Below are 24,688 nucleotides of genomic sequence, written 5' to 3'. Positions count from 1 at the left end.
GCTACCTCGATGACCAAGAGGCTCCTCTTGTTTTGTTCTCCGATTCCAGACCCAGCAGCAGTTCGCGTGGATGCCTTTCTGCTGGATTGGTCCCATCTCAACCTGTATGCATTCCCGCCGTTCAAGATTGTCAACAGGGTACTTCAGAAGTTCGCCTCTCACAAAGGGACACGGCTGACGTTGGTTGCTCCCCTCTGGCCCGCGAGAGAATGGTTCACTGAGGTACTGCAATGGCTGGTCGACGTTCCCAGGACTCTTCCTCCTAGAGTGGACCTTCTGCGTCAACCTCACGTAAAGAAGGTACACCCAACCTCCACGCTCTTCGTCTGACTGCCTTCAGACTATCGAAAGACTCTCAAGAGCTAGAGGCTTTTCGAAGGAGGCAGCCAGAGCGATTGCCAGAGCAAGGACGACATCCACTCTCAGAGTCTTTCAGTCTTAATGGGAAGTCTTCCGAAGCTGGTGCAAGGCCAATGCAGTTTTTCCTCAACCAGTACCAATGTAACCCAGATTGCTGACTTCCTGTTACATCTAAGGAACGTAAGATCCCTATCAGCTCCTACGATCAAGGGTTACAGAAGTTTGTTGGCAGCGGTTTTTCGCCACAGAGGCTTGGATCTTTCCTCCAACAAAGATCTACAGGACCTCCTTAGGTCTTTTGAGACCTCAAAGGAACGTCGGTTGTCCACTCCAGGCTGGAATCTAGACGTGGTCCTAAGGTTCCTAATGTCATCAGGATTTGAACCGCTCCAATCAGCCTCTTTTAAGGACCTCACATTAAAAACTCTTTTCCTCGTGTGCTTAGCAACAGGTAAAAGAGTAAGTGAGATCCACGCCTTCAGCAGGAACATAGGTTTCACATCTGAAACGGCTACATGTTCCTTGCAGCTCGGTTTTTTGGCTAAAAACGAGCTTCCTTCCCGTCCTTGGCCTAAGTCGTTCGAGATCCCAAGCCTGTCCAACATGGTGGGGAACGAACTGGAGAGAGTACTTTGCCCAGTTAGAGCTCTTAAGTACTATCTAAGAAGGTCAAAACCTTTACGAGGACAATCAGAAGCCTTATGGTGTGCTATCAAGAAGCCTTCTCTACCAATGTCTAAGAACTCAGTTTCTTACTACATCAGGCTTCTGATTAGAGAAGCAAATTCTCATCTGAAGGAAGAAGACCTTGCTTTGCTGAAGGTAAGGACACATGAAGTGAGAGCTGTGGCTACTTCAGTGGCCTTCAAACAGAACCGTTCTCTGCAGAGTGTTATGGATGCAACCTATTGGAGAAACAAGTCAGTGTTCGCATCATTCTATCTCAAAGATGTCCAGTCTCTTTACGAGTACTGCTACACCCTGGGTCCATTCGTAGCAACGAATGCAGTAGTAGGCGAGGGCTCAGCCACTACATTCCCATAATCCCATAACTTTTTAACCTTTCTCTTGAATACTTTTTATGGGTTGTACGGTCGGCTAAGAAGCCTTCCACATCCTTGTTGATTTGGCGGGTGGTCAATTCTTTCTTGAGAAGCGCCAAGGTTAAAGGTTGTGATGAGGTCCTTTAGTATGGGTTGCAGCCCTGTATACTTTAGCACCTTTGAGTTGATTCAGCCTCCCAAGAGGAACGCTGCGCTCAGTAAGGAAGACGATCTTATTAAAGGCAGAGTAACGGTTCAAGTCGTCTTCCTTACCAGGTACTTATTATTTCATTGTTATTGTGGATAACTGATTATATGAAATATGGGATACTTAGCTATCCTTTAATCTTGTACACTGGTTTTCACCCACCCCCCTGGGTGTGAATCAGCTACATGATTATCGGGTAAGTTTAATATTGAAAAATGTTATTTTTATTAATAAAATAAATTTTTGAATATACTTACCCGATAATCATGATTTAATCGACCCTCCCTTCCTCCCCATAGAGAACCAGTGGACCGAGGAATAATTGAGGAGGTGTCAACAAGAAGTACTTGAGTACCTGGCCACAGGTGGCGCTGGTAAATACACCCCCTTCTAGTATTGTGATAGCTGGCGTATCCCTCCATAGAATTCTGTCGGGCAACGGAGTTGACAGCTACATGATTATCGGGTAAGTATATTCAAAAATTTATTTTATTAATAAAAATAACATTTTTAATTTATAAGGATACATAAGCTATCTGGTGTTGCAAAAGCTAGCCTAGGCTATACCCAGTAACCCAGATGGTTTTACGATTGAGCAGTCGTCTTATACTACCGATAAGAGGTAAATTCATAAAAATTTGCTCAAATTTTGTACCTCGTCTTATATGAAGGTTATTTAATAGGTTAGAGTAGGTTATGTTGAGAATTTTTTCTGATTTGTTCCTACAAGCCATTGAGCTCCCGGTTTATTTTCAGCCTTCTCTAAATGTTTTTATTTTTTTCCCTTTTCATTTTAAATAAATGTGTTTTCAGATCATTTTGTCCTATATCCATGTCTTGAAAATTTTGGAATATGCCTCTGAATGACAATCGCTTGGATCTAAGTATACTACTTACTTACTTTTACTTTTAGGGGTTTATTTCTCGCCCTCCACCAAACACTAAAGGTCTGTTCAGGCTGGCCCTGGTGTGTGAAAAAATAATTTCTCTCCAGTTAATATTTTGCTCTGTATCGTTATCAGTTATTTCGCTAGCATTTGTATTCAGGCTTAATAGTTTTCAGGTCACTATTATAGCACTTTCTAAAAAGATAAGTCTTCAGGTTTTTGGAGAAACAGGAGGCTTATCATCTTTGGAAAGGTAACAGATCAGATTTGAATTTGGATAATGATAATAAGCTAAGAACAGATGCTCAGAGTCTATGCTTCCATTAAAAAGGAATACAATTTGATCATAAAAAAACCCTATCTGGTACGAGCCAGAAGCTACAACCCAGGAACATAAAAGGTGGGCTACCGTTAAATCTGCACTCTTTATTGTTGACTTAACCCTTTTACCCCCAAAGGACGTACTGGTACGTTTCACAAAAGCCATCCCTTTACCCCCATGGACGTACCGGTACGTCCTTGCAAAAAAATTCTATAAAATTTTTTTTTCCTATTTTTGATAATTTTTTGAGAAAATTCAGGCATTTTCCAAGAGAATGAGACCAACCTGACCTCTCTATGACAAAAATTAAGGCTGTTAGAGCAATTTAAAAAAAATATACTGCAAAATGTGCTGGGAAAAAAATAACCCCCTGGGGGTTAAGGGTTGGAAATTTCCAAATAGCCTGGGGGTAAAAGGGTTAACAGTTCCTTCTTTACGTAAATCAAATGGCAATGTCACTCACTATACAAGATAAAAGGCTACCCTTTTGGCTGATGTGTTTGATAGTAAGTAGAGTACTGTACTGAGAAACTCTACCTCATACCTACTCTCCTGAGGCTTAACTAACTAGTTCAGCTTTTCGGTTACCAAAAAGGGGTTAAGTATAGTGCTGCTAAGTAATTGTTCAGTGGTAACCTTCCTCTTGGTAAGGGTAGAAGAGACTCTCTAGCTATGGTAAGCAGCTCTTCTTGGGGAAGAACATTCCATAATCAAATAATTGTTCTTTAGTCTTGGGTAGTGCCATAGCCTCAGTACCATTGCCTTCCACTGTCTTAATTTAGAGTTCTCTTGCTTGGGGGTACAATCATGCATGCTGTTTTATTTAATTTCTGTTCCTTCTTGTGTGTTTTTTAAGTTTTTATAGTTTATATGTAAAGGATCTAATTTGATGAAATGGAATGTTTTATTTTAATTGTTTATTTGTATCTTGTAGTTTGTTTATGTCCTTGTTTCCTTCCCTCACTGGATTATGTTTACCTTGGACTTATAGCATCATGCTTTTCCAGCTAGAGTTGTAGCTTAGCATATAATAATATTAATAGAAATAATGAGAAACACTTGTAGCCGGGGCTCACAAGGAGCTTTGGTCAATCTTCTTCTCCAAGAACTCAAGCCATTTTTGGGATATCAGGTCCTAATGTCTCACAAGTCGACCTTGCATGAGTCCTGGACATGGGCGTCAAATGGGGTTTTGACTCTCAATACTGCTCGGAGCCTTAGCCTTGACATTGAAAATGGGAATATCGCATGAAATTTTGTATATCACAAGTTATTCCCCTTTGAGCCAGAGATCATATCCGATATCCAGAATCTAGCCAGTCACAACTATGGGTGAGGCCTACCTTCCACCTACTGGCGACTGAGTGGACCTACCTTCCACCCACTGGCAACTGGGTGGGGCCTACCTTCCACCCACTGGCGACTGGGTGTGGCCTACCTTCCACCCATTGGCAACTGGGTGGGGCCTACCTTCCACCCACTGGCGACTGAGTGGGGCCTACCTTCCACCCACTGGCAACTGGGTGGGGCCTACCTTCCACCCACTGGCGACTGAGTGGGGCCTACCTTCCACCCACTGGCAACAGGGTGGGGCCTACCCTCCACCTAATAGCGACAGGGTGGGGCCTACCTTCCACCCACTGGCGACTGGGTGGGGCCTACCTTCCACCCACTGGCGACTGGGTGTGGCCTACCTTCCACCCACTGGCAACTGGGTGGGGCCTACCTTCCACCCACTGGCGACTGAGTGGGGCCTACCTTCCACCCACTGGCAACTGGGTGGGGCCTACCTTCCACCCACTGGCAACTGGGTGGGGCCTACCTTCCACCCACTGGCGACTAGGTGGGGCCTACCTTTCACCCACTGGCGACTGGGTGGGGCCTACCTTCCACCCATTGGCGACTGAGTTAGGCCTACTTTCCACCCACTGGCAACTGGGTGGGGCCTACCTTCCACCCACTGGCGACTGAGTGGGGCCTACCTTCCACCCACTGGCAACTGGGTGGGGCCTACCTTCCACCCACTGGCAACTGGGTGGGGCCTACCTTCCACCCACTGGCGACTAGGTGGGGCCTACCTTTCACCCACTGGCGACTGGGTGGGGCCTACCTTCCACCCATTGGCGACTGAGTTAGGCCTACTTTCCACCCACTGGCAACTGGGTGGGGCCTACCTTCCACCCACTGGCGACTGAGTGGGGCCTACCTTCCACCCACTGACGACAGGGTGGGGCCTACCCTCCACTTAATGGCGACAGGGTGGAGCCTACCCTCCACCCAATGGCGACAGGGTGGGGCCTACCTTCCACCCAATGGCGACTGAGTGGGGCCTACCTTCCACCCACTGGCAACTGGGTGGGGCCTACCTTCCACCCACTGGCAACTGGGTGGGGCCTACCTTCCACCCACTGGCAACTGGGTGGGGCCTACCTTCCACCCACTGGCAACTGGGTGGGGCCTACCTTCCACCCACTGGCGACTAGGTGGGGCCTACCTTTCACCCACTGGCGACTGGGTGGGGCCTACCTTCCACCCATTGGCGACTGAGTTAGGCCTACTTTCCAACCACTGGCAACTGGGTGGGGCCTACCTTCCACCCACTGGCGACTGAGTGAGCCTACCTTTCACCCACTGGCAATTGGGTGTGGCCTACCTTCCACCCAATGGCAACTGGATGGGGCCTACCTTCCACCCACTGGCAACTGGGTGGGGCCTTCCTTCCACCCACTGGCGACTGAGTGGGGCCTACCTTCCACCTAATGGTGACAGGGTGGGGCCTTCCTTCCACCCACTGGCGACTGGGTGGGGCCTACCTTCCACCCACTGGCAACTGGGTGGGGCCTTCCTTCCACCCACTGGCGACTGAGTGGGGCCTACCTTCCACCCAATGGCGACAGGGTGGGGCCTACCTTCCACCCACTGGCGACTGGGTGGGGCCTACCTTCCACCCACTGGCGACTGGGTGGGGCCTACCTTCCACCCACTGGCGACGGGGTGGGGCCTACCTTTCACCCACTGGCGACTAGGTGGGGCCTACCTTCCACCCACTGGCGACTGGGTGGGGCCTACCTTCCACCCACTGGCGACTGTAATTACTTCGTTAAAAGTTGAAACAATTCTATTACAAGATTCAGGTTTGTATATTTAAAAGAAATACAAATATTAAAATTTCTGATTTTTGTGGGGTTCATTCTCAAGTACTAGCTTAGATTAAACTGTGTGTCCAGTATGTGCACAACATGATTCGAGTTTATTTAGCCTAGACTGTGGTTCAGTCATTATACTGTTTTAAAAGTTTTAAAAGGATTTTCTATACGACTGTAATTGGTCAAGTAAAGGATGAGCTTCTTATCTAATGCTGTACGGTTACCTGACCTGAAGGACATGATTTTCATCAGCCATGAAATTTGAAAGATTTGCAAGGTCCTCAACTTAACAGACAATTGGAGATACAAACACAAATTCAACCGAAATAATAAATTTTCAGATGTATCAAAAGTTCATTATGAAACCTTGGAATCAAAACAATATTAAATAATTTAATGCAGTAAGCAAGATGATAATGGCAATATGAGACAGGACTATTTGCTTATTTTTGGAGCTGAAAATCGTTGGCACGAGAGTTCGGTGAAGCCTGCACTATAGTCCATTTCTTTTAGCGATGCATATTTGCACCGACTCGCGGTGGTGCCCTTCTAGCTCGGAAAAGTTTCCTGAACGCGGATTGGTTAGAATTATCTTGTCCAACCAATCAGCGATCCGGAAACTTTTCCGAGCTCAAAGGGCACCGCCGCGAGTCGGTGCAAATATGCATCGCTAAAAGAAATGGACTATAGGCCAAAATTCTACTGTACGTCCAATCAATTCAACTTGCAAACGGCTAATGGAATAAAGTAAGGGTATATGTTGAGGACTTTCTAATCTATTTCTTGGATCATTTCACGCAATTGTAAATCAAACGGTGCATTCTTAAGATTTTCTTTTATGCCTTTCAGGTTTGAGGGCTTCAACATGAAAAGTTACCTATGACTTCTGTGTATTTGTTACTCTTTTCTTCTGGTCAGTTTATACAGGTATTTAAGTTTTTATCTATATAAAATTACATGCATGTGAAACAAGAAATTCTGTATAATCTAAATATTTCAAAATGATAAAATATTCTTCAAGGAAATTTATTCAGTAAATGACAATTGTTCCGTAACCAAAATACAAACGCCACTATTTACATTGGGTTTACTTTCGGCGTAGCTAAAATTTACGAGCCAATGGAATTTTAATGAGGGTTAACTACCCCCGCGCTAGTTAGCAAGGGGGGTAGGGGAAGGGGTAGCTTGCTACCCCTCCCTCCCACACACCGGTGAGTTGTCTCACTTCACTTTTGGCTCGGACGATGTGCAGACGTGTCTGTCTCTCGTCCTCGCTTTTGACAGCCTTAATCTTTTTTTTTCTTTTCCTCAGACTTGTGTGTTTGGAAGTTGGCCTCTCCCTTTTATCACTATCATACTCTCCGGCCGCCCCTGTGGTACCCTCATGTCGGCGGTGGAAATGGATCCCCACACCCTTTGCCCGCAGTGTCGAGGTCAACGGTGTGATAAGGAAGTAACTTGTAGTGAGTGCAGGGAGTGGTCTACCTCCCAGTGGAGAGGTTTGCCCGCCGGCGTAAGAAGAAGTCCAAGACAGACCTTTCTCCTTCAAGGGTTGCCTTGAAAGAGGAAGGCTCCAGGGACTCTTCTTCCGCTGCCCAAACCTCCTCCGAAGCTCCCGCTCGGCCGGCCTCTCGTGAGAGACCGCCGAGTGGTAGCGTAGACCCTTGTTCTGTTTCCCGATCTCGGGGTGCGGGAGAGAGCGTCGCCTCCCATAGCGGGGCGGCTCCCCCTCCCTCTCTGGGGGAGGATTTTGATTCTCATGTTGATGACCCTAATTCCATGTCTAATGATGATCTCTTTCAGCTTTGGGCTTCCTTGGGGCTTAAGGGCTTGCCCTCCAAGGAAGCCCTGTTTGACCTTATCCAGTTGGGGGCCACTGTCAAACAGTCGCCGGTGATAGCAGAGGTAGACCCTCTGTCTATTGTCGACGTGGTTGTGGCAGAGGCTGTCAAACCTCTGCTGTAGCTGATGTTGCGGACGTTGCTGAAGGCCCTCCTCCCCCTTCCGAACATCCTTCAAGGGGGAAGGTGGGTCCCACGGTCTCTCCTGCGGGTACGCCTCCCCCTCAGGGGAGCGCACTGACAGAGACTTCCTCTTCAGAGGACCGACGATCCTGATGACCTCCCTCGTGGCCGCCTTCGCCGTAAGGCTCGTCGTCCTCTCCTCTTCGCTGCAGGGGCCTCCCGTCTGCCTATAAGGGAGTCAAGAGGCGCCTCTTCGAGTCGTCACCACCTCCTTCCTCTGATGAGGATTCTCCTCATCAGGAGCAGACCGTAGCAGCCACATCCTTCTCGCGATCTCCTACGCCTACCAGACCTACCACCTCCGGCGCAGATGCGCAGCAGGCGCCTCCTGATCTCGTCATCCGATGGGCAACAGTCCCTTCGGGGCAAAGGGATGTCTCCCACGGTGTGGGGGCTTCCCTTGCGTGTCAGGGTTCCCTTGTGCGCCCAACTGCGCGTTCACGCGCAGTAGCGCGTAAGCGCTCTCCAGAGCTGCAGCCACCTGACTCGCCGCGCCAGCGCTCACCTGCTCATCAACGTTCGCCTGCTCGCCAGCGCTCTTCTGATCGTCAGCTCTCTCCTGCTCGCCAGCGCTCTCCTGTTAGCAGTCAACATCCTCCTGTTCCTGTTGCGCCCAGCGCTCCAGCGGTCTCCTGAGCGCACGCAATCTCCTGCTCGTCAACGCGCATCTGCGCACCTTGTTCCTGATACTCGCCCTGCGCGCCAACGCTCACCCATGCGCCCTAGATCTTCGGATCTGGACGCAGGCAAGGACCTGACTACTCCTCGCCCACGCGTTCCTGTTCGTCCATCTTCGCCTGCGCAACAGCGCGCACTTCAAGTGTTCCTGCGCGCCCACGCGCCCGCGCGCACATGCGCCTTCATATCCTGAGCCCGTCCGCGAGCGTTCGCCTTTGCGCGTCGCCACGCCACCTGATTCTGCGCCCCAGCAATCTACGCGTCGACACCCTCCTGCGCGCCAGCGATCCCCTGCGCGTCAGCGATCTCCTGCGTGTCAGCGGTCTCCTGCACGCCAGTGATCTCCTGCGTGTCAGCGGTCTCCTGCACGCCAGCGATCTCCAGAGCTTCTGCGATCTCCTGAGCGCCCGCGCGATCCATCGCCTGCGCACAAGCGCTCTCCTACGCGCCAGCGCCACCTTGACATAGATCGCCATAAGTCTCCTACGCGCACACTCGTCAAATCGCTTGTGCGCGGTCGTTCGCCTGCGCGTACTACGCGCCATCGCTCGCCAACACGCCATCATGCGCCATCACGTGCCAGCGTTCGCCGACGCGCCATCGCTCGCCACCTCGCCATCGCTCACCCACGCGCCACAGATCTCCAGGATGCCATCGATCTCCTGCGCCTTGCCGTTCTCCTGAGCAACAGTGATCTCCGCTTCCCTCACGCGCTTTTTCACTTACGCGCCCACTCGCCCACTCGACCGCGCGCCCACTCGCCCGCGCGCCCACTCACCCGCGCGCCCACTCACCCGCACGCCCACTTGCCCACGCACGAACGCGCCCGCGCGCGTTTATCCCCGCGCGACTACGCACCCGCGCTCCAACAGCCCCCCGCGCGCGATTCCTTGAATCCTCTTCTGCGCGTCCCCCATTACGACCCCCATTCCCGCCGGGTTCCGCATGCTCGTGACTGCGGCAGGGACGCGTGCTTCCAGATCGCCTTCAGGATCGCCACCGCGCAAGCGCAGGTCTCTCTCTCAGGACCAGGAAGAATCGTCGGAGAGGTCTAAGCAACATTCTTCCCTTTCTTCTTTGCAGGTAGGCCCCGTTGCGTCCACTCCGAAGGGTCAGGCGATCCCCTTCCCTCCAGCGGGAATTACGGACACTGCGTCCGTATCTCATCAGTCTTGGTTTGGTCCTCAAGCCAAGGACAGACACGCCCCCGCTGAAGAGAAGGAGAGGAGTGGACTTCGTGGTGACTTCTCCCAGGGAGAAGTTGGCTCCTAAGAGGTCCGTCAGGAAGGCTCCATCCCCTTCGCAGTCGTTTTCTCCTTCTCCTGTAGACGAGGCCTTTCCGTCCTCAGGAGAGTCCAGAGAGGCGGGGACATCTCCCTCGGCACCAAGGGGAGAGACCCCTCCTCGAGGAGGAGAAGCGATTCGCATGGAAGGTACCTTCCAGACCTCTTTGCTGGAGTCCTGTATCCCGCCCAGGAGGGAACCCAAGGACTCAAAGACAATTCCGAAGTCGTCTTCGCGGATTCGTCAGGAGCCAACCAGACCCCGGGAGAACGTCCACGTGTCTCCCCAAGAAGAGCCTCTGGGGACGGGAGACTTAGCTGCCAGTCCACAGGGAGGAGAGCAGCATGAGTCTGAGCACGCCTTCTGGGAGGTCTTAAATCTGATGAGGCAGCTCAACAGGTTCAAGGACCCGGAGATCGCCCCTCGCGAAGGCAAGGACACGGTCCTGGACCAGTGTATGGTACTCAGAAGCCCCCGAAGACCAGCATGGCTTTGCCCTGGTCCCAGGGGGGTGAAGAGTGCCAGAGACAAGGTCGACGCTCAGCTCTCGGACCTCGCCGCCTCCAGCCATTCCTCTGCTGGGAACAGACTCCTCCCACCTCCTCGTTTACATCAGAGGAGATATTTGGAGATCATGGGGGAGTCCAGCCTAGCTCTTCCCCTCCACCACTCGGTGGAAGAGCTTACAAGGGGAATTCCGCTTGAGAAGCTCTCCGCTCGGCAGGTGACATTCTCGGCGTCGGAGATCCTGAGCTAGGAGAAGGTCGTGAAGTGTGCCATGCAGGCCACTGCGTGGCTGGATGTCTGGCTGGGTTCTCTGGGCATCCTATTGCGCTCCGAAGACTTGTCTAAGGAGAGCAATAGGAAGGCCCTGGAGACCTTCCTCCTCTCGGGCACTCGCTCCATCGAGTTCCTGGCCCACCAGGTTACCAACCTGTGGGCCAACTCGGTGTTGAAGCGTCGTGATGCGGTGACCGAGAAGTTCCACCCGAAGGTCCCCGCCGTGGATGTCTGCAGGCTCAGACACTCCTCCATCCTTGGAGGAAGCTTGTTTGAGCCCAAAGACGTGGAACGCACAGCTGAGAGGTGGAGGAAGTCAAGCCGCCCTCGCATCTCGGCCCTACAAGCCTCCAGCTCTATAGCAATATCAACAGCAGCCTCGCAGGACACCGAAGTAGGCTCCGGCAGCTAAGACGAAGGTGTCTAAGCCTCAGCCCTTTCCTGTCAAGGACAAGAAGGGTGGTAAGTCCTCCAGGGGAGGCAAAACCTCTAGAGGGAGCGGCCGTGGCCGTAAACGCTAGAAGTGGCAGTCCCCCTGTGTGTCCACCTGTGGGGGGATGCCTACAAAGTTGCGTGCACAGGTGGCAGCAACATGGGGCTGATTCTTGGACGGTCTCCGTGATCGGCCAAGGTTATCGCGTTCCATTCACGACATCTCAACCTCTCCTGACAGCGAATCCAGTGTCGTTGAGCTCCTATGTCATGGGATCGGCAAAGGGGCTGGCCCTTCGGGCAGAAGTCGAGACCATGCTCAAGAAGGATGCTCTCCAGGAGTTCGTCGACGGCTCCCCAGGCTTCTTCAGTCGACACTCTCTTGTAAAGAAGGCGTCTGGAGGCTGGAGACCCGTCATCGACCTCTTGGCTCTGAACAAGTTTGTCAAGCAAACTCCGTTCAGCATGGAGACAGCGGACACGGTCAGACTTGCCGTGAGACCACAAGACTTCATGTGCACGCTGGATCTGAAGGACGCGTACTTCCAGATCCCAATCCATCCGTCTTCCAGGAAGTACTTGAGATTCAGCCTAGACAGCAAGACCTACCAGTTCAAGGTACTGTGCTTCGGTCTCTCCACAGCACCTCAGGTATTCACCAGAGAGTTTACCCTGATTTCGTCATGGGCGCACAGGAACGGCATCCGTCTCCTCCGTTATCTGGACGACTGGCTGATCCTGGCAGACTCGGAGTCGACCCTTCTTCGGCACCAAGACAGGCTTCTGGGACTTTGCCAAGATCTAGGGATCATGGTAAATCTAGAGAAGTCCTCTCTGCAGCCGTCCCAGCGACTGGTTTATCTAGGCATGTTATTAGATACCAATCTCCACAAAGCCTTTCCATCAGACGACAGGATAGCAAGGCTGAGGGCGGGAAGAGCTTCCAGCCCAATCATGGTTGCGTCTTTTAGGTCACCTAGCCTCCCTGGCCCGTCTGGTCCCGAACGGCCGTCTCAGGATGAGATCCCTGCAATGGCGGCTCAAGTCCCGGTGGAGTCAGGGCTCTTATTCCCCGGACTCTCTGGTCCCGATAGGACCCTCGGAACAGGCAGACCTACGGTGGTGGCTGATCGACGAGAACCTATGAAAGGGAGTGGATCTTCTCGTCCTTCCCCCGGATTTGACGTTGTTTTCGGACGCGTCAAAAGAAGGGTGGGGGGCCCACATTCTGAACCAGAGGATCTCAGGCCTTTGGTCAGAATCAGAAAAGCACCTGCACACCAACCTGCTAGAGATGAAGGCCGTATTTCTGGCTCTTCAACAGTTCCAACAGACCCTGGCGGGCCACTCCGTGGTGGTGATGAGCGACAACACCACGGTACTGGCTTATATCAACAAGCAGGGAGGTACTTTTTCTCAACAGCTATCCCATTTTGCGGTAGAGATTCTGAGGTGGACCGAAGTCGACGCGATAACACTATCAGCTCGCTTCATTCCTGGCAAGAGGAATGTGCTCGCCGACAGTCTGAGCAGGGCTTCGCAGATAGTGAGTACCGAGTGGTCTTTGGATCCTCAGATAGCCAACAAAGTCCTGACTTTGTGGGGTTCCCGACGGTGGACCTGTTCGCGACAGCCTTGAATTTCAAGCTGCCTCTGTACTGCTCCCCAGTCCTGGACCCCAAGGCCCTCTGGCAAGATGCTTTCCAACAACGGTGGGACAACATCAACGAGTATGCCTTCCCACCGTTCTGTCTGATGAGAAGGGTGCTCAACAGGACCAGACTATCGGTCAACCTGTCTATGACCCTGATAGCTCCGCTATGGCATCACGCGGAATGGTTCCCGGACCTTCTGCAGTTCCTGACGGAGCTTCCGAGAGAGCTCCCCCCACGACACGAGCTACTCAGACAACCACATTGGACCATCTTCCACAAAGCCGTAGCCTCGCTTCGGCTTCACGCCTGGAGACTATCCAGCGTCTCCTCACGGAGAGAGGCTTTTCGCAACAGGTTGCGGAGAGAAAGTCTCGTCACGTGCGAAAGTCCTCTGCGGGAGTCTACGAGACGAAGTGGAAAGTCTTCTGTGGTTGGTGTCGTGGGAGGGGTATCTCTCCACTCGATGCCACTATGCCAGCAATAGCGGAGTTTCTCGTTTATTTGCGGGAGGAAATGCGCCTTTCGGTCTCGGCGGTGAAAGGCTATCGCTCAGCCTTAAGCCTGGCATTTAGACTGAAAGGAGTGGACATTTCTTCCTCGCTAGAACTCTCTCTACTCATATGTAGCTATGAGCTTACCTGCCCTCAGTCGGAAGTGAGACCTCCTCCTTGGAACGTGGTTCGGGTTCTCAGGGCTCTTAAGAGACCTCCCTTCGAACCATTACGCCGGGCCTCTGATTGCCACCTGACTCTGAAGACGGCTTTCCTACTCGCGTTGGCCTCTGCCTAACGAGTTAGTGAACTTCATGGTCTCTCGTACGACATCGCCCATTCAAGGGGATGGGGGGAGGTAACGTTCAGGTTCGTCCTTGAGTTTGTTGCCAAGACTCAGAACCCTGGAGTGCCGGACCCACGGTTAGACTCCTTCAGGGTCACGAGTCTCCTTTCTGTAACAAGTGACCCAGACCATCTGCTATTATGCCCAGTGAGGAGTCTGAGGCGTTACTTGAAGAGGACAGCTGCAGTTCGTCCCCGCGTGCAAGCGTTGTTCATAAGCACAGGCAGGACGAAGAGGAGGGTCACCAAAAACACCATCTCGGCTGGGATTCGGAGAGTCATCCACCACGCCTTGACTCCTGACCCTCCTCCGTCACGTCGCCCTAAGGCACACGACGTCAGGGGCATCGCTACGTCCCTGGCCTTCAAGAGAAACTTCTCTGTGATGCAGGCGCTACAAGCTGGTGTCTGGAAGCATCAAACGACCTTCACAGCCCACTACCTGCAGGACATGACCCAGAGGAGCCTCGATACCTTTTCTATCGGCCCTGTGGTGGCTGCACAACAGCTGGTCTAACCTCTGGCTCCTTAATGGACAAGTAGCAGAAGGTTGAGGCCGTTGTTACCCGGTTTTAGTCTGCGTGAATGAAAGAGTATGTCTGGCCCTTACTTCTTTCTTCATCCTCCCCTCTCATGGGGAAAGCAGCATCCCGGTCTCCGCATAGCTGACCTCAACCTCTGCAGGTAAACCATGCTCCCTTGTGTTTCTAGTATTAAGTTAATACTGTCGCGTCCCCCATACCCTGACGAGGTGGTATTGGTAACGTCCTAGCCTAGATTCCTATCTAAAAGACTCCAAGTCAACTTCCTAGGACGAGTCACATTTTATTCCTCCACACACAGCTTATGTAGGCCTCACGTTCCTTGCGGAACAAGGAACTTGAGAGGCGCAGGGACTCCTTTTCTCGAGTGCTACTCACTCGGATTCTGAGTCCCCGGGTAAAGCCAAAGCCAGTAAGGCTGGGGACTTTCCACCCTTTCTAAGGGGTAAGTCACCCAATGTAAATAGCGTGGTTTGTATTTCGGTTACGGAACAAATGACAAATTCGGAGATAATTTGTATTTTTCCTAACCATACAAACCTTAGCTATTTACACATACAGTATTTGGCTGCCAACCCGGTCCCCCAAGACAAGTCCTACCTCTAAGTGAAGTGAGACAACTCACCGGTGTGTAGGGGGGAGGGGTAGCAAGCTACCCCTTCCCCTACCCCCTTGCTAACTAGCGCGGGGGTAGTTAACCCTCGTTAAAATTCTATTGGCTTGTCAATTTCAGCTACGCCAAAAGTAAACCCAATGTAAATAGCTAAGGTTTGTATGGTTAGGAAAAATACAAATTATCTCCAAATTTGTCATATGTACTCTCTCGGAAAAAAATAATAGAGGTCTCTAACACTATAACGGCGAAGAAGAACGAGAGAGAGAGAGAGAGAGAGAGAGAGAGAGAGAGAGAGAGAGAGAGAGAGAGAGAGAGAGAGAGAGAGAGAGAGAGAGAATTTTATTGATAGAACATGTTAATGCTATGTTTAGAGAGAAACAGAAAAAGAGAGAGGGCTTTTTTAAAAGAGCTTGTTAATGCTATCTTGGTTTTCTTTGCTTCACTTTTTTCTTTCTTTCTGTTCATCACACTGGCCCTTCTCACAAATGATCGTTGCCAACAATCTCTTTGTCCTTTATCCCTATCAACAAACGGCGTTTTATCTCTTCCAGGGTATTGTTACGATGTCTTGTAATAATGGTGATCCCTTTTGATGGTTTATCTACTTTAATGGCTGCCTTCTGCTTGATGATCATCGAGATCATAGGCCTATTCCGGCCATATTGTTTAGCCATATCACTCACATGCACAATGCTCTCATGTTTTTCTATAATTTCTTGCTTCAATTCTAATGAAAGAATTGCCTTCTTCCTTTTCTTACCACTACGTGTACTGAAACTTAGCTTCTTAGGCACCAGGATTATTGGTAAAATCAAAAAGGAAATGTGAGAAAAGGAAGAAAATAAGCACTGTTACTAACAGACCAAACAGAGGACAACCACACGATACACACAAGAACAGAGAACAGAGCACTCGACGCTCAATGGCGTCCCTCTTACGTGCTGCCATCTACCGGCATAAACAAGATCTACATCGGATGTTGGAGCATTACTTCGGGTGTCGAGACAAAAATTTGATGGAATTTTACTTTGGATGTAGGAACAATTGTATGTAAAGACAATCGTATGTAGAGGTTCCACTGTATGTGTAGTAACAAATTGCAAACTTTAAAATACTATCCGGAGTCGTTTTAAGTTACGCGGCTTTCTTCAACAGCCTGCAAGTCCTTGGTTAGTGCCAAATTTAGGGTTTCTCGGCCAGGTAGACGGGAGGGCTTACTCTTTGAACACCGAAATTATACTCCTTTTGAAAGACTTATGTTTATATAATTAGGAAAAATACAGATTATACTTTTAAGAATTTGTGATAAAGTACAGTTTGCATGTGTATGTTGTTTCCATAATTCAATGTTTATTGAACTTAAGTGAAAATTACAGGAAATATCTCATATATGTTCTTTATCTTTCAGAAAATGCACCCAGCAGATTATGATGAAAACTCCGAATTATTCAAAAGCAGAAGAGGTTTCCTGAACTCGTTTCACGTTCGCAGCGACTTTAACTTGAATCCTGGCTATGGTATGGGAAGTAGTAGTAGTTTTGATGATAGGGCTCCTCATTATCCTCCTTCGGGCAGCGCTGCCTGGTCGCCACACGAGAGTCTTTCGCTACCCAGCACTAGCCATGCTTCTGGAAACGAATTTACGTTGCACCGCACACCCCAAGCTGGTAGTGGTTGGGGCGATTGGTGTACAGCCTCATTCAAGGCTCAAATAACAGTAGATGTTGGAAATAGATCAAAATCAGGAAGTACGCCGGGAGTAAGACCGTACATTGAACCTCCAAGATATAACAACAGGTTTACCAACATGAAAATAGAGAGAGACTCGTTGATAAGGACAAAGACGGGATTTGTAGATTTTTTCAATTTCAATAGCTTTAACATGTTGAAAGAAGTATGGATGAAAGAGATAATTCCTCGAAAGAGATTGGAAGAAACAGCTCAGGCTTCGAAGACCTGTGTCCAAGATGGGGGGAATCCAAAGTCTGTATTGACATCATCAGAGCCTGATGTAGAGTGCCTGGGGGAATTTAAAAATGAACCTATTGTCATTGACGATATTGTTATAGACGAAGAAAAAGAATCCCCGTCTTTGAAACCAAGCTCGGCATCATTTTCGAATGATGAAAATCACGAGAAAAAAGAAGAAAAGAAGGAGAATCAAGGTAACTTAGTTGTAGAGAAAGTGTCGCCAAAGCATGATTGTGATTTGAAGAAAATGTGCAAAAATTATATGGAAAATAGGAATTGCTTACTTGGAAATGCTTGCCCATTCCTTCATTCTTTGCCAAAAGACGACAATAGAGCGAGTCGAGACTTCGAATCGGGAATTAGTTCGAGAACTCAAGCAGAAACTAGCCTCAAGCATGAAGAGGGAAAGAAGGATTTGAAGGAAGGAATTTGTGGGAATATCGCAAGTGCGGGTTCTGAAGTCCGTATCTCAGCAAACAGTGTGGCTAAAGAAGAAGTCGTCGAGGAAAACCTTAAGTCTTCCAAAGTGAAAAAACTTGTCGATTTTAACACTTCCAGTCAGAAAAGAAATGAAGAGCCTAACACTTCAAGTCAGAAAAGAAATGAAGAGCAAGTTTCTGTTGGTGAAACATATGATCCCAAAAGAAATCAGAGATGTAGACACTACTTAGCCGGTAGGTCATGTTTCAGAGGGAGGTCTTGTTATTTTCTTCATCGGTTGCCTAAAGATGACAATATTTTGTGTCAACATTTTTTGGCACAAAATTGTAAATATGAAGCGTCTTACTGTATATATAAGCATGCGAAGATATCTGATGATAAGAGGGAAGAAAAGGAGAAGAAAGGATCAGCTGAAGAGGTCTTTGATATAAATTTTAGAAAGAGATGTAAAACATTTTTAAAGAATAGGCATTGCAGTAGAGGCAAAGAATGTAAATTTCTTCACTCTCTCCCAAAGGATGATAATATATTTTGCAAGCACTTTCAAGCAGGGAATTGTTCAAAAAATGCTGAAGACTGTAATTATAAACATGGCAACGGAAGTGACGTCAGTGAAAAGTGCAGTGGAGGGAATTTGAGAACCGGGGAAGAAAATGACGCAGAAGTCGACGCCCATGCATTGAGTTCGGTGGCATTACTTCTAAAACACATCAAATCCCCACAATCTAGGGGGAAACCTCAGGACGTGAGGGACGGATCTGGAGTCAAAGCAACGGGACAGGAAACTTTAATTCCCCAGGACAACTACGCAGAAGGTAGACATGCTAGTAAAATGCCTGGGACAGATCCTGTCAAAACTGCTGGCTGTGTCTCGCCAAATCTGTCCAAGAATCTAGTCGTTGCGAAGGATCTTCCATCGACAGAGCAGTCCCCTGTCAAGAATAGACTATCACTTTCAGGGGTTTATAAAAAAGCTGTTCACCCTCTTGCCCAGTCTCTTGCTAAAGAGTCTGCTCAGTCCCAGAGCACCAATTCTCAAGAGGAAACTGGTGATTGTGGGTCAGTCATTCCTAATGTGAATATTTCATTGTTAAAACCTTTAAAGGAAAGGTCTCAGAATGCTCTGAATTCTCATAGTGATGAAACTTCTCATAGTTTATTCCCATTACAGACCAATAGGAGTCTGTGTGATATCCCACCAAATGATGAACTTCAAGATAAATTATCTAAAAGTACTGTATCTGGCTCTGGCTTTAATTCTGTACTCAAAACTAATCCTGTTTCGTTGCCTGTAGAGCATCATAAAACATCCTCATCATCAGGAGGGCTTCACATTGAAAGCACATTGTCACTCTCAAATGTCGATAATGGGAATCTCGAAAATGATCGGAAGATCATTCGGCCCTCAGTTCAGCCATTAGTTATGGAGGAAGGCAAAGATCTGTCACATAAGTCGATTGATAATGGTGCTGTGGAGAAAACTAGTAGGCGAGAGTCCTTAGTTCCAAATCCTGATAACTTCACATCGAGTGATCACGAAGAATCAAAGAATTCTAATGGCAATGATGTTCAGAAAGGGGATGGTGAGTATTCTCCCAGCATCATTTGTCCTCGAGACCATGGAAAAAACTGTGAAAATAATTCTAGAAGTGCACTTAGGAATGAAATATCTGAGATTGGAGTTTCAAAATTAGCAGAACAGCCTGGACTATGCAATTCAATGGAAAAGTCATCAGAACAACCTAGACTATGCAAATCAAAAGAGAAGTCATCAGAACAGCCTGGACTATACAAGCCAACAGAAAAGTCATCAGAACAGCCTGGACTATACAAGCCAACAGAAAAGTCATCAGAACAGCCTGGACTATGCAAGCCAACAGAAGAGTCATCTGTGGAACATCCCCGAACATACAAAGCAACGGAAGAGTCATCAGAACAGCCTGGACTATGCAAATCAAAAGAAAAGTCATCATTTGAACATCCTGGATCATTCAAGCCAACTGAAGAGTCATCAGAACAGCCTGGACTATACAAGCCAACAGAAGAATCATCAGAACAGCCTGGACTATGCAATTCAATGGAAAAGTCATCAGAACAACCTAGACTATGCAAATCAAAAGAGAAGTCATCAGAACAGCCTGGACTATACAAGCCAACAGAAAAGTCATCAGAACAGCCTGGACTATGCAAGCCAACAGAAGAGTCATCTGTGGAACATCCCCGAACATACAAAGCAACGGAAGAGTCATCAGAACAGCCTGGACTATGCAAATCAAAAGAAAAGTCATCGGTTGAACAGCCTGGACCATTCAAATCAATGGAAAAGTCATCAGAACAGCCTGGACTATACAAGCCAACAGAAAAGTCATCAGAACAGCCTGGACTATGCAGATCAAAAGAAAAGTCATCGGTTGAACAGCCTGGCCTATGCAAACTAACGAAAGAGTCATCATCAGAAAACCTAGAACAAAAGCAAGAGTCTACAGTTAGGAAAGATATTGATATTGCAAATATGATCTCAGTAAAATCACATGATTTGAAATCTCAGGGTATCCAGGCTAACAGAAGTCCAAAAAAGTCATTTAAAGCTTGCCCAAAGTCCCGCAAAAACAAGGACTCGGCTGCTGGAGGTTTGCTGAGAATTGAGACACATAATGCAAGTGGCAGTGCTCACTTAGTTAGCAAGGAACCAAAAGAAGAAATTAACAAGAAAGTTGTTAAGAATAATGTTTCTCTAAACATTGCTGAGGAAGAGCAACAAAGATTTGGTACCTCTGAAAAGAGCATTACAAATAAGGCAACGGATAGTGCTCTCCACAAGAAGAGCCACAAGAAATTGGCAACCAGTTCTGGCATGATTGAATGTACAGAAATACTTTCGAGGAGTGATGATCTGCAGCCTAAGGTACCAAAACTTGTATCAAACGAGACTAAGAAAAGTTATGAATACGAAACAGTAAATAAGACTGAAGTACGGCAAGAAAATGAGCAGAATGTCGTTAAATCTCCAATCCGGATTCGAATTGTGAAAGATAGACAGCAGCATTGTGCTGACATAAAGGCAAAAAAGAATTATGTTCTAGTACAGCCTGGGCTATGCAAATCAATAGAAAAGTCATCAGAACAGCCTGGACTGTGCGAACCAACGAAAGAGTCATCGTCAGAAAACCCAGAACAAAAGCAAGACTCTATTCAAGATGCAGTCCTGTCTACAAATAGGAAAGATGTTGATATTGCAAATATGATCTCTGTAAAATCACATGAAGATTTGAAATCTCAGGGTAACCAGGCTAACAGAAGTCCAACACTTTTACAGGCAAACAAAGATCCACTGGTGGAAGTTTGTGAAGGGAATAAGACAACTGAACAGAATGATGTTAGTTGTTTGATTGGAAAAGTGAGCAAGGGTAAGATTTATGAGAAAGCTGAAAGCCTCTCCTCCAGGGAAAACAACGGACTGAACTCTGCATTCTGTTCAGTAACGAGTGACTGTACAGGAAACTCTCTTCGAAATGATGATATGCAGCCTGAGAAAAAGAAACAATGTCTGGCTCTTGAGAATAAAATGGATATTGAACACCAAACAGAAAGACGACATCTTGAACACAAGAAAAAGTCAATTAAACCTTGCCCAAAGTCCCGCAAAAACAAGGACTCGGCTGCTGGAGATTTGCTGAGAATTGAGACGCACAACGCAAGTGTCAGTGCTCACGTAGTTAGCAAGGAACCAAAAGAAGAAATTAACGAAAAGAAAGATGTTAAGAATAATGTTTCTCTAAACATTGCTGAGGAAGAGCAACACAAATATGGTACCTCTGAAAAGAGCATTACAAATAAGGCAACGGATAGTGCTCTCCACAAGAAGAGCCACAAGAAATTGGCAACCAGTTCTGGCATGATTGGATGTACAGAAATACTTTCGAGGAGTGACGATCTGGAGCCTAAGGTACCAAAACTTGTTGTATCAAACGAGACTAAGAAAAGTTATGAATACGAAACAGTAAATAAGACTGAGGTACGTCAAGAAAATGAGCAGAATATCGTTAAATCCCCAATCCGGATTCGAATCGTGAGAGATAGACGGCAGCATTGTGCGGACATTAAGGCAAAAAAGAAGAAAAAGCAAACAGAAAAGAAGACCAATACAGTTTGTGAAAACCAAACAGAAATGCAGTGCCTTGAAAATGAGCAGAACATTATTAAATCGCCGTTCCAGAATCAAATTATAAAAGATAAACGGCCGCATTGTGATGTCGAGGCAAAAAAGAAGAAAAAACAAACGGAAGAGAAGACCAGGACAAATTGTGAAAACCAAACAGAAATGCAGCACCTTGAAAAACTTCCGACCCGAATTCGTATTCTGAAAGATGGACAGCATCATTATAATAGTATGGAGGGAGAAACTGGTCAGCTAAAATCCCCTCAAACAATTACCAACACTGTGGACCCAACGCCACTCACATCACCGCAGCTTGACCTGAAATCTCACGACAATCGATCTCTCCTAAGTATCAGACCTCCTCAAATCAACAAACCTCTAGTTGTAGTTGAGCCTGGAAAGGAAAGATGTGGGAATAAGGGTATAGACAAAGATAAGAGGAGAAAGGAAAAGGCCAAAAAAAAAGTCGAAAAGTATTTGTTAGCCATCCAAGAAAAGGACTTGGCTAAAATGCAGAACGCCAAAAGTGATACGCTGAACAGTATTCCTCTTGAGAAAGGCCAGAAACGGAAACACGCGACAAGTACAGAATTCTCGTCTGGGGTTAGTTCACTAGCCCAAAAAGATGTACATGTTTTCAAGAAGAGAAAAGATCTGCCCGGCGATAATGGGGATCTACATTCAGTGAAAAAGAAACACAAGCGGGGAGATCCTTCGGACCCAACGCATCATATCGAAGACGACGGAAGGGGATTTCCTGTTCGCTCGGCAACAGCGCGAGAAGATTTGTTTTACTTTATGGGAAAGATATCGAGTTTTCCACGGAATCCCCAAGAAGAAGACTTCGGTGAACTACATGCAGAATTTGCGAGAATTTACGAAAAGCTTACGCTGTGGAATTTGCTGAGTAGTGAAACGAGTGATAAGTATGTGGTCTCGGAAGCAAACCTAAGAATATTACTTGCGTACGTTTACAAAGACAAGGAGGAAGCTTTAAAGATTCGGAATTCTCTAATGGATCACTGGAAAAGTGAACCTGATTTGAGAAAATTCAAGAAAAAATTGGAGTTATGTAATAGTACAGTAAACTAACAGAAATGGTTGAAAACTGTTATCTATTTTAGTGAATAATGTATAAATGGACAAAGAAACAATTTATTTTTCCCTGTGTATTCAGTAAATAACATTTATATTATCAGATACATATTTTATTATTGTGGTGTCATTATACTTATGTGGCCTTTGATCAAGCTGTTTCCCTTCATAGGAAGTTAGGTGATCCTACAGGAATATAGATCATTGCCCTTTAATAAGAGAATGACCTAGCGGAGCTGTAACTATATACATACATATATACATACATACATACATACATACATACATACATTCATTCATTCATTCATTCATTCATTCATTATATATACATTATATAGAGTGTTCTTGGCCCATTACTTTTCATACTATATACACATGACATGTGGTTTGGCTTAGAAAACAAGCTTGTTGCATATGCAGATGATGCTACTCTCTTTATATCAATTCCATCTGAATGTAGATCTGGGGTTGGTGAATCCCTTAATAGAGATTTAGCTAGAATTAGTGCATGGTGCAAATTATGGGGTATGAAGTTGAATCCTAACAAAACAAATATGATTGCAAGTAGGTCAAGGACAAATGAGAAATACATAAGGTCTGTGTCTTCTTTGATTGCTCAAAAAATTGGGTTATTGAGAAAGTCTTAGGATTTTTGGTGATCAATCTATTCTGAAAAAATGCTTTAATTCTTTCATTCTACCTTGTTTCGAGTATTGTTCGCCAGTCTGGTCTTCCGCTGCTGATGCTCATCTTGATTTGTTGGACAGAAACTTACGGTCTATTAAATTTCATATTCCTGATCTAGATATTAATCTTTGGCACCGTCGTTCAATTAGTTCATTATGCATGTTGCATAAGATTTTTCTTAATTCTGACCATCCTTTACATTCGGATCTTCCTGTACAGTTCCATCTTTTTCATTAGAAAAAGAGAACTCCATGTAACAGAAAAAGGAGAAAATAATTGAAAGCGGCACCGACATGAGGCTAACGCCCCTACAGCCAGGCACGCACGTTAAGGCTCAGAACCAGATGACTAGGGCCTGGGACAGTAACTGTTTCTTCAGAGTTGAAATATTCATAAAAAATGTGTCGCTGAATTGCTTAGCTAGAAATAATTAATGATAGTATGCGATTGTTACAAATCTGTCAAATTTGTATTTTCATGGCTCCTGAACAACGAATATATTTTCAACATTACAAGTTTTTTTTCACTGTGTTCATGTGACTTTTCCTTTCCTAGATATTTACTGACCAAAACGATTAGTTGTGATTCAGTACAACAAAATACTCCATCTCTAGACCGAAAAATTAGCTGCTGTTATTATTATTACTAGCTAAGCTAAAAAAGTCCTATAGTCAATTCTTTTTAGTGAGGCAGATTTTCACCGACTCGCAGGGGTGCCCATTTAGCTCGGGAAAATTTCCTGCTTGCTTATTGGTTAGAGAAGATAATTCTAACCAATCAGATAGCTGGAAATTTTTCCGAGCTAAAAGGGCACCGCTGCGAGGCGGTGTAAATGTGCCTCATTAAAAGAAAATTTAGTATAGTTAAAAAAGCAGGATGCTATAAGCCCAAGGACTTAAACAGGGAAGATAGCCCAGTGAGGAAAGGAAATACGGAAATAAACAAACTGCAAGAGAAGTAATGAGCATTTAAATGAAATATTTTAAGAAGATTAACAATAATAAAACCTTTTTCATTATTTACGATGAAAATATACTTATTTCAGCCTGTTCAATATAGAAACATTTTAAAAGTTTAAAGGCCACTCATGAATGACATAGGCAAGGGCAGGACAATGCCCTAGAGACTGACCAGATCAGCGCCCAAGCCCCCTCTCCACCCAAGCTAGGACCAAGGAGGGCCAGGCAATGGCTGCTGAGGACTCATCAGATAGATCTATAGGCTCCCCCAAACCCCCATCCTTAGCTCACAAGGATGGTGAGGTGGCAGCGACTCGAACCCCAGTCTGGCGTTGACCAGTCAGGGACGTTACCACATCGGCCAACTCAACCCTTTTGAACTTTTGAAGTGAAATTTCTGTTGCATCTTGCGCGACTTATTATGTAATTAAGGATTCGCTTTTTCTATTCATATGGCTTCAATAGATTTTCTGGCAATGGGAATGCATTATCACCAACAAAGACAAATGGGAGTTTTCTCGTACTATTTGAAAAATACCGAGGCTCTGAAAAATTACATGAAC

The 24,688-nt window shown here is 46.9% G+C and overlaps 1 protein-coding gene across 3 annotated transcripts in view; it reads left to right on the top strand.

The window, feature by feature from the left end:
• Window positions 1-22,756, top strand: part of LOC137635289 (uveal autoantigen with coiled-coil domains and ankyrin repeats-like) — a 38,120-nt gene extending 15,364 nt beyond the window's left edge. The window contains exons 2-3 of one of the 3 annotated variants that reach the window (XM_068367753.1): window positions 6,816-6,893; window positions 16,222-22,756. In XM_068367753.1, the coding sequence (XP_068223854.1) occupies window positions 6,846-6,893; window positions 16,222-22,476 (6,303 nt within the window). In that variant the 5' untranslated portion in view covers window positions 6,816-6,845 and the 3' untranslated portion in view covers window positions 22,477-22,756. The remainder of the gene's footprint in view (window positions 1-6,815; window positions 6,894-16,221) is intronic. The other 2 variants (XM_068367754.1, XM_068367755.1) reach the window with 2 other exon arrangements.
• The last annotated feature ends 1,932 nt before the right edge of the window (window positions 22,757-24,688 follow it).

The sequence above is a fragment of the Palaemon carinicauda genome, unplaced genomic scaffold (assembly GCF_036898095.1).
Source record: "Palaemon carinicauda isolate YSFRI2023 unplaced genomic scaffold, ASM3689809v2 scaffold111, whole genome shotgun sequence".
Classification (NCBI taxonomy): domain Eukaryota; kingdom Metazoa; phylum Arthropoda; class Malacostraca; order Decapoda; family Palaemonidae; genus Palaemon; species Palaemon carinicauda.
Note: the sequence above shows the minus strand (reverse complement) of the source record. Positions and strands in the feature narration are given on the sequence as shown.